This window comes from Helianthus annuus, chromosome 4, assembly GCF_002127325.2.
Source record: "Helianthus annuus cultivar XRQ/B chromosome 4, HanXRQr2.0-SUNRISE, whole genome shotgun sequence".
Classification (NCBI taxonomy): Eukaryota; Viridiplantae; Streptophyta; class Magnoliopsida; order Asterales; family Asteraceae; genus Helianthus; species Helianthus annuus.
In genome coordinates, this window is record NC_035436.2 from 54,492,336 (window position 1) to 54,503,258 (window position 10,923).

At 36.8% G+C, this 10,923-nt stretch overlaps 1 protein-coding gene across 2 annotated transcripts; it reads left to right on the forward strand.

The window, feature by feature from the left end:
* The first annotated feature begins 227 nt into the window (after window positions 1–227).
* Window positions 228–2,531, forward strand: LOC110935974 (zinc finger protein ZAT2). 2 transcript variants are annotated; one of them, XM_022178332.2, is made up of 2 exons: window positions 229–541; window positions 1,057–2,531. In XM_022178332.2, exon 2 carries the CDS (start codon window positions 1,080–1,082, stop codon window positions 2,325–2,327), a length of 1,248 nt encoding a protein of 415 aa, XP_022034024.1. In that variant the 5' UTR covers window positions 229–541; window positions 1,057–1,079; the 3' UTR covers window positions 2,328–2,531. The 2 variants fall into 2 exon arrangements, with proteins under 2 accessions (XP_022034023.1, XP_022034024.1); XM_022178331.2 differs by having other exon boundaries at window positions 228–2,531.
* The last annotated feature ends 8,392 nt before the right edge of the window (window positions 2,532–10,923 follow it).

Below are 10,923 nucleotides of genomic sequence, written 5' to 3' on the forward strand. Positions count from 1 at the left end.
GCTTGCTTAGCACAAAAAAAGCTTTTAGCTTCCATTTGCAGGCTTGTGGATTCTTTACTTCACAAACTTGTTGTAGGACCATTTCTCATTTGTCCAACTTATACTAGCCATTACAAACAGTTTGCTTCTTTATTCTTTAATCAACCTTGTAAAATTACATAATTGCCCCTCCCCAACAAGTGTGACACTTGCCCTCTTCCCATTGGTTATATTGAAGGAAACTTTGAGGGCTTTGGGACCCACATCTCTGCTTATATTTCTGTGGGTAGATTGCTACTTTGATCAACCACTATGAGGCCAAATGTGGGGCAGTTACAACCGTTGGATTAATGTTTGGTGTATGATGATACTTAGCTGACTACACGTTGCTTTTGCCTCTTTTTATCCTTGTTTTCATGCATGGATTTCTCCTTCTTCCTCTAAATATAGTCTGTTATGTTCTGTTCATCTCTCTTGTGTTTCTAGAGAGAGAAAGTAATAATATTCTAGAGAGAGAAAGAGGGTGTGGTGTGGTTGCTCATCCTCATTATTAGCAACAAAGGTAACCGACCCATCATTCAATTTTGCATCTTTTTTGCTTCATTTCTTTACTACTACTCCAGTATTAGCTTCAATTCAGTTCTTGACTTCTCTTTTAGCATAATTGGATCTTGTTCTGAGATGGGTTTCTCAAGACTGTTTGTAAAGTTGTGTTCTTGATGAAGAATGAATGCAATCTGAAATGGGTTTTTCAAGATTGTTTGTAAAGTTGTGTTCTTGATAAAGATTGAATGCAATCTGAGATGGGTTGTTGGTATTGTGTGTAACCCATTAATGATTTGAGCATTTGTTGTTGTTTCTTGATCTGGGTGTTCATAATTCTCAACTTTTATGTTTAAAGTTTGGTTCTTGATGAAGATTTGAGGTTCTGATCTTGTTTCTTGATATGGGTGTTCTGTTTCTTGAAGAAATTGATCATCATACTCTGTTTTTGGATTGATTTAGCTTTTGTTTTGATCTGATCTGGATTTTGACCTTTTTTTTTGTTAAAAATGTCGAATTCGGATCGAAATTCAGTTGAAAAAGGTGATCAAGAACTGATGAAACATGTGTGCAAGTTGTGCAATAAGGGCTTCCCATGTGGTAGATCTTTGGGAGGTCACATGAGGTCTCACGTGATCAACTCAACTGACCAGCATCATGTTAATCATCAGAAGAAGAAGAAGATGAAGCTTTCATCTGTCAACAACACAGAAGTAATCAATGGGTCTTCGAATTCGAATGATTTGGGTTATGAGCTTAGAAAAGATCCGAAAAAGACTCGAAAAGCAGTCATCAATGGCGATTTGAATTCGAATTCAGATGAGTTTGTTGTTCTTGATAAACTTTGTAAAGAATGTGGGAAAGGTTTTCAGTCTTGGAAGGCTTTATTTGGACACATGAAATGCCACTCTGATAAAGTGTCCAAAACCGCGATTTTAGATCAAGATTCTGAGAATTCGGGTGTGAATGTTGGTCGAATGAAGAAATCGAAACCAAGATCAAGAAATGTGACCACTACAGGTTCATCTTCAGACTCCATGAATGCTAATCATGCTTCAACAAGTGTTGTTTCGGATATCGATGATGGTCAAGAAGCCGAGATTGCAATGTGTTTGATGATGTTGTCTAGAGATGTGGGGAAATGGGGTGAAAAGGTAATCGAAACCGGTTGTAAGATGAAGAAGTTAGCAGCAACCGAGTCGGGTTTCGATGGATTTAAGAAACCGACGATGAATCTAGACGAGTTTGATGATCCAATCAAGAGAAATTTTGGGTGTACTACTTGCAACAAGAGTTTCCACTCTTATCAAGCACTTGGGGGGCATAAAGCAAGTCACAAGAAGCTAAAGGGGTGTTTTGAGTCGAAAACCGACGATAACGACATGATCAAAGGCGAACCCGTGTTAGATAATGATCATATGACCAATGGGTATTGTGAAAAAACATCTGAAAATCATCAATCATCATCAAGTTTCAATCTTGGTGATTCTTTAAAGAACACAATGGTGGTAGGATCACATGAGTGTTCAATTTGTCTAAAAGTTTTCTCATCTGGTCAGGCTTTGGGAGGTCACAAGAGATCACATTTGATTGCTGAGGCTAAACTGAATCAACAAAACCCGAATTTGGGTGTGAAATTTGATAAACCGGTTCAAGAAATCCGAGGTTCTTTTGATCTGAACATGCTTCCTGATGAAGAAGAACAAGAGGCAATGATGATGAACACAAGTTCCACAGGGACAGGGTACACTCCATGGTGCTACAACCATGAATCAACACTACTTGGATTGCTCTCAACAAGCTAAGACTTTAAATATCTTTTCGAGTGATGGGTTAATCTTAGTTGTATTAATGCACCGGATCTTATCAGAACTTTACTGAATTCATTGATTCTTTCTGATTTTGATGTAATTTGTGGTTTGACAAACATTTGTAGGTAGACAACAAAACATACTATGTGATAGTTTTACATTTTGGTGAAATACATTGTTTTCTTGATTCATGAACAATAGTGGTGGAACTATATAAAAAGTCACAATGACGGTTCTTCTTTTTTACCCTCCCAGTCACAATTTTTTAACAATTTTTACACCTAAGTACCACCTTACACTTGCAAGGATTTGAAACTCACACACCACTTTTATGAAAAGCAAGAACGAAACACCTTACCATTAAACCACTAGGTCATATTCTCAGTTATAACTAGCACCCAGTTTGTTAGAGTATTACCACCACCTCATCTTAGCTATCAATTTGTTTTGATCAAGCGTTTGGATCACTTTCTACATTTCACAGACATACATGTATAGGGGCATGTTCATTTCAGAACCAAGAATGTGTTAAAACTGTAAGAACCGCATAATGCACTTATACATAGTATATAGATGATAACAAAGTAGTAGGAAAGAGAAAATGAGCATTAGATACGTATGTTAAGTATCACATTTAAAACACTAATTCTTTACAAGTAAATTGTGAGATTCTCACAAATATTAATACATATTTAAAGGAACCCCACAGTATATATACATGCTACGGGATTTATTCACTTTTAGACTTAAAAGTGTGAAGTGAAATGTTCTGATATTTGGACATCTCACCTAACTAAACCAAATACATATGAACTTGTTTTCAGGTATAACATTGGTTAAACACACACATGGTAATGGAAGGTATAGTTTGCAACACAAAACAACACCTGGGTATCTTCTAATAGTCCTTATCAACCAACATAAGTGACAATAATATATTATGAAATGTTAATCAGGGTCGGCTTAATTTTTTAGTGATCTTAAACGGACTCTAAAATTAGGGCCCTTCTGCTAATAATAACATTAGGATTGGCATAGCTCTAGAAATTTATTTTATCGCTTCAAAATGTATAATCTCAATATTATTAACCTTAGCAAAAATATACTATTAGTTCATTATAAACGTGTACGATGGAAATATATTTTTTTTCTAGGAGCCTGAGGATGAATATTACATGGGAATTTCATGTTTGGTCTTCGAAAGAAGAAATAAAACATATGGAAAAACAAGCAAAGACTAATAAATCATTATGAAATAAATACTTTTGGTTCACTTGCTTTTGAAGTTTTCTGCATCCTGGACAAAGTGCAGAAGGTCATACACTCATACATAACAATTTCTCGACACCAAAAACATGGGTAATGTTTTAGGTAGAATTGGATTTACTATTCAAAATGGGGTTGCGGTGCAACTTTTTGTCCATTTACCTGTCATTCTTATGTAATTTTCTTTAATTTAACGAAGGTTACCGATTATACTCAACACTTTGGAACTTTTAGTATATATATATAGGATCGTATTATTGGCACACCTTGGGGGATTAAATCGACACCATCAATACGCATCGTATAGACCTACGATGTGTATTGAGGTGGGTTCAAACTTCTATGTCTGCCAAAGGCTGCCAATGTCCTCTTACCAAAAAGTAATACACATCGTATAGGCATATACGACGCGTATTGAAGGTGTCGATTTAATTTTTGCAAGGTAGCTTCCTGTCACGCTGTAGTTTTCCGTCACGCGAACGAAGAAGCAGCACTTTGGACATTTGTCGGTCTTCAAACATCTAGGAAACAGTATTTGAGAATACCCCTGAATTTATCGAAGCTGTAGAATGAGATCCTCCACTGTTGGGTTATCATCTTTCAACCTCATTTTCCCTAAATTTATCTAATTCTGTTTTTCAACAGGGATGTAATGCAATGATTCCTCTCAATTGAATAGACCGACACGTGTTTCATAGGACTCACTTGAATCGTCTCGGATGTAATAACAGTACGTTTAGCATCCGTGCCTGCTTGAATTGCAGAAAGCAAAGGATAACGAAGATGAACATTGTATTTATCACGAAAGTACTGAACAACCGAGATAACAGCTCCGGTTTCATCAGCTGCATTTGGAACAGGAGAGTTGAAAAAACTGCAATTGGAATTGATCTTGGAACAACATACTCTTGTTACCATATGACACATGATAAAAGCGCTTCTCTAGACAATCTGGGATTATGTTCCGCAAATTGGGAAGCACATATTTACTTCAAGATTTACGTTTGATGTCTATGTTTGATCACATTTGACTTCATCTGCGGCAGTCCACTGACTTTCTTCCCCCGTGTCTGCACCGTGATCTTCATATTATTGGTTCAGTACCAACTCATCTTTAGTAGTGTTTGTTTGAGAACCTGATTCACATACACAACGGTTGCGGTTTGCACATTCAATCTTCTTTGCTTCATTAAAATTAACAAGGCGGTCTCTTTGCTTCGTCCACTAGAACTATTTGTGTATGCATTCTTTTGGTAGTTAAAAGCGCTAATGAGGCGCCATTAGAAGAAGTACCCAAACATTCGGTCGAATAATGGCCAATAAGAAACAAATCTGTAAAATTAAGCAATATTGATTGCTATAACAGGATGGATGTGACACACACAGATAGATAATATCTGATTGTTTCAGATTTTTTCCGACTGTTTCAGTTATGTTTCAATAAATAATATCTGCTTGAGAAGCACCAAATTAACAACGGTTCTCCAATTCCAGATCAGTAATGTAAGGAGAAGCGTTGAGATAACGGACATCCATCAAGCTCAAAAAGAAAACTTGTGTTTCCCATAGTCACAAACGATTGCGGTTTGTATTTCGCATAGCCACCGTTTCCGTAGTAAAAAAGGGTTGCGGTTTGTATATTCAATCTTCAACACTTCATTAAAATACCACTAGTAGAAGAACCCGACACGTCTTCATGTTACGGAGAATGTTCTCGAAATTGAAGGAAAAGGAAAAGATTTGTTGAAATCAAAGAAAAGTGTAAAAAAGATGCATTGAGGTGTGCATTGTTTAAATCTGAATCAGTTGGTATGTATTCGTATCAGCGTTGTTTATCACCCTGTGTGAGCATTGGAAGCCCGACAAACAGTCTTGCAATTATATCGTGTCAAGATGTTTCAGTTTGCACATCCAATATTCACAGTTGCATTTGGAACAAGAAGTCCAACAATCCGTTTATTATCTGTTGTTGTCTAAACAATATGAATGCACGCAACGAATTTGACAACTGTGACAGCTTATTAAAAGTATAAATCACCTCCAATCCTTTCCTGGTCAAATCACACACTATAAAGTTTAACCTTATCGTGTGTTGTAGTTTGGAAAGATGATCGAATAGACATCTGAATAACAAACTGTGGAGAACTTGTTTGCGTTATCCTTCAACATAAGCTAAAATACGCTAAAATACGTTAACATACGATAAAATACGACAAAATACCTTAAAATACGCTAAAATAGGTTAAAATACGCTAAAAAACGCAAAAATACGCCAAAATACGCTAAAATATGCTAAAATATGCCAAAATACGTTAAAATACGCTAAAATACGCCAAAATACATTAAAAAACGCTAAAGTGTGTTAAAATACGCTGAAATACGTAAAAATACCCTAAAATAGGTTAAAATAAGCTAAAATACGTTAGAATACGCTCAAATACGTCAAAAATACTATTATATACGCAACAATATGTTAGAATAAGTCAAAATACGCAAAAATACCTCAAAATACGCGACTAACGATATTTCCACACATTATACATATAACACGGCACTATGTAGTACAAGTGGATTTCAAACAAAACTGTACGTAATCATAGAATACGATATTTGCACGCAACCGAACAGCACCAAAACGACTTATGTTGAAGGTATACGTCATAAAACGACAAAATATACGAAAGTTTGGCAAAAAACAAGACGTATACGCGTCGAACCGAGGGAAACACGATAAAACTAAATTTGAAATAATGTCATATATGATCGTATAGGCCTATGTTGTATCATATGTCAGCTTAATACGCATCGTATAGGCCTATACAATGCGTATTAAACTTTGAATGTTCTCAAAAATACCCCTGAATTTATCAGAAAAATAGGGGTATTTCAGTAAATTCATCGATTAATACGCATCGTATAGGACTATACGATGCGTATTGAACTATAAGTTTCTCAAAAATGTTTTTCAAATCAAGGGTTCCATCATTACAACCACTTGTTTTCAACGGGGATGTAATGCAATGATTCCTCTCAATTGAATAGACAGACACTTGCTTCATAGGGCTCACTTGAATCGTCTCGGAAGTACTGAACAACCGAAATAGCAGCTTCGGTTTCATCAGCTGCATCGTTTACCGTGGAATGCATCCTTATTTTTGTAAATCGCACAAACAGGCATGCCTTGAACGAGTCTAGAACACTCGTAATCCTCAACCAGCTTTGAAACCGGACGGAATCTGTTAAGAAACTGTTCGATTTCACGGTGAGTGGAGAAATTAGCGACGGAGAAAATGTTCGACACAGACATGCATAAGGAAAGAAGCATATAATGATTCCACTCAATTGAATAGACAGACACTTGCTTCGTAGGACTCACTTGAATGATGAGATATCGTCAATTAGCTCGAAGAAGTTTCTCTCGATCAGGTATTTATCACGAAAGTACTGAACAACTGAGATTGTCTAAAGAAGCGCTTTTATCATGTGTGATCCAGAGGTCGGTCTTGGGTGGGCATAAGATCCGTGGGCTCTATTGTCGGATCTGTGACTCCATGGAAGATGTGATTAAGGTAAGCGTGTCGTGTCATGTGTCACGGCCCCTGACCCGGTTTGACCCGTTTCAGGAGCCGCGGGACAGAAATCCCGTGATATTTATTTATTTGATTTTAGCAGCGGAATTTTTATCAACACGATCTTTTTAAAGCTAAAAACTTTTCCCGATTATTTTATTTCACAACTCGGGATAAAATCCCGGTAATTTACAATAACATGATTTTACTGAGAAATCTTTATTTTTAGAAAACATATTTCTCTATTATATAATGAGCCACTTTCTTAAGCTTGAAATGCTCCCCAGCACTTTTCCTGAATTACAATAGATCACCTGAAACATGTTTGAAAAAGGTTTTGTCAGCGGGAAATACTGAGTGAATCATTCAGTTTACTAAAATGACTCGTTTATTATAATTTACAATATTAAGAGTTTTTACATATGTTTCTGATATCTACCAACTACCCACAGTATTTGTCACTCGACCGGATCTGTGACTGTGGTCATATCACCATTGGCTGCCCCAATGAATGACGTATATCACTAAATTTTAGGTTCGCCCACCTAAAGTGATTAAAAACAGTAGTAATGTGCACAATACCCCACATTGGCTGTAATTTGGTGATTACATAAACTTAATCACTGTAACTATAACTCTGAAAATAATTTGGAGTATTGTAAAACAGTTGATAAAAAGAGAATGACTCACATTGCAAATTTAACACGGACAGAATATGATTTAGCCTTGTTAACCTAATTTAAATAATAATGCACACAAAACCGGGTTAGTGATCAATACAGCATTTACGATAACTCACGAGATCAAATTCTCACAACGAACGACAAAGTGCGATACTTAAACATCCATCGATTTAACGACGAACGACAAAGTATAACCCTATGTGGGCGGCACTTAAACATCCATTGGATATATTGATCGGTCGGAAAATGAATCGTAATAGCGATCGAATTATTACCCTGTTTTGCGGCAGCACTTCGTGATCAGTGTGTGTTTAATTGTAGTAATACTATGATAACTCGACGTACAGAAAGCTTTTGGCCGTCGTTTCTAACACAGAATTCAATTGCCAATGTCTGCTATTTATACTGATTTTTGGACACGCTTACGGACCGTATGCCATTTCCCCTTACAGTCTGTAAGGGATGCAGTCTAATTATATAGGCTAGCTGGGTTCGGGACTAGCCTTGCTCACTCATTTTTAAAATGAATTATAATCTGTACAACGAAAATTTGGTGATAATCATCACTAGGGTTTACCCCCCTTGTGTTTTAGGGGCCCTGATCCTAATTCCGATTGTTCTGAAAATTTTAGGGTTAGTGCAGAATTACTTGGGTGTCTCAATTAGGGTTTTCTTATTGACTAATTATCATCCTAATTATGGATTTTAATGAGAGTTGTTACATCCTCCCCACCTTAAGAAAAATCTCGTCCTCGAGATTCACTGAAATAGATGAGGGTATTTCCGCTTCATTTCTGACTCCAGTTCCCAAGTATATTCTGGTCCCCTCTTTGAATCCCATTTGACTTTGACTAGCACTAGTCGCTTGTGTTTAAGAAACTTGACCTTCCGGTCTTCTATTTGTAAGGGTTTCTCTATGAATTTTAACTTTTCATTTACCTCTATGTCTTGAAGAGGTACTACCAGGGATTCATCTGATAGACATTTCTTGAGATTGGATACATGAAATACATCATGTACTCCAGCTAGTTCTTCTGGTAGTTGTAAGCGATAAGCTACTGGTCCTATTCGTTGGATCACTGGGAATGGTCCAGCATATCTTGGACTCAGTTTTCCTTTCTTACCGAATCGTACTACTCCTTTCCAAGGAGATACTTTCAAAAGTACTTTGTCTCCTATCTGGAATTCTAGTGGCTTGCGGCGATTGTCTGCATAGCTTTTCTGACGATCTCTGGCTTTTTTCAATCTTTCTTTGATTTGAGTTATCTTGTCTGTGGTTTCTTGTACGATTTCTGGACCTGATAATTGACTTTCTCCTATTTCTACCCAACAAACCGGAGTTCTGCACTTGCGTCCATACAGTGCTTCGAATGGAGCGGCTTCGATGCTTGAGTGATAACTATTGTTATAGGAGAATTCGATTAATGGTAAATGGTTATCCCAATTACCACCAAAGTCAATTACACATGCTCGGAGCATGTCTTCTAGAGTTTGGATCGTCCTTTCACTTTGCCCGTCTGTTTGTGGATGATATGCAGTACTTAGATTGAGTCGGGTTCCCATTGCTTCTTGGAAACTTGTCCAGAAACGGGAAGTGAAACGACTATCTCTATCCGATACAATGGAGAGTGGGACTCCATGTAAGGATACTACTTCATCCACATACAACTTGGCTAACCTTTCCATGCTAAAAGTTTCTTTCATAGGTAGAAAATGAGCGGATTTGGTTAACCGATCCACAATTACCCAAATAGCATCATTACCTTTTTCTGGTTTTGGGTAACTTAGTAACAAAGTCCATTGTTATGAGTTCCCATTTCCATACAGGCATTTCTAACTGTTGTAGTAGTCCTGAAGGTTTCTGGTGTTCGGCTTTAACTTGTGAACAGGTTAGACACTTAGATACGTATTCAGCTATATCCTTTTTCATTCCTATCCACCAGAAATTATTTCTTAAATCTTGGTACATCTTATTGTTTCCTGGATGTACAGTATACCTAGATTTATGAGCTTCCTCTAAAATCTTTGATCTTAAATTTCCCTGTTCAGGTACCCAAATTCTGCTTTTGTGGAATTTCCAAATTCCATCATTTCCTTGTCCCAATTCTTTTAGGTAACCTTTCATTCCTTCACCATCATCCTTGATTGCTGTTTCCTGAATTTCCTTTAATTGTTCCATTAAATCTACTTGTAGATTTATTCTAAGAGCACGGACTCGCCTTTGCTTCTCATGATCCTTACGACTTAAGGCATCTGCGACTACGTTTGCCTTTCCTTCGTGATATTGAATATCACAGTCGTAATCACTCAGGATTTCCATCCATCTTCTTTGCCTCATATTTAACTCTTTTTGCCCAAATATATACCTTAAACTTTTATGATCTGTATAAACAGTAAACTTACTTCCATACAGATAATGTCTCCATATCTTAAGGGCAAAAACTATAGCTCCTAATTCTAAATCATGAGTCGTATAGTTTTCCTCGTGCTTCTTCAATTGTCTGGAAGCATACGCAATTACCTTCTTGCGTTGCATTAACACACATCCGAATCCTAATTTTGAAGCATCACAATATACTTCAAAGTCTTCTGTTCCTTCTGGTAAGGCTAAGATTGGAGCATTGGTTAATTTCTGCTTCAAGATTCTAAAGGCTTCTTCTTGTTTAGGTCCCCATTCAAACTTAATGGCTTTACAGGTTAGCTTAGTTAATGGTACAGCTATCTTGGAAAAATCCTTAATAAACCGTCTATAATACCCGGCTAAACCTATAAAACTTCTAATTTCCATTGCGGTTTGTGGAACCTTCCAATTGGTAATTGCTTCTATCTTAGCAGGATCTACGTGAATACCTTCATGATTTACCAGGTGTCCTAAGAATTGCACTTCTTGTAGCGAAAATTCACACTTTGAGAATTTGGCGTACAACTTTTCTTTTCTTAACAAAGTTAAGAGTGCATGCAAGTGCTGACAATGTTCGTCCTGACTTTTTGAATAAATAAGTATATCGTCTATGAAAACAATTACAAATTTATCCAAATATGGTTTACAGATCCTGTTCATCATGTCCATGA

What these genes read in the sequence shown, in the direction of transcription:
- LOC110935974 (XM_022178331.2), top strand. Translation starts at nt 1,032, where the DNA reads ATGTCGAATTCGGATCGAAATTCAGTTGAAAAAGGTGATCAAGAACTG.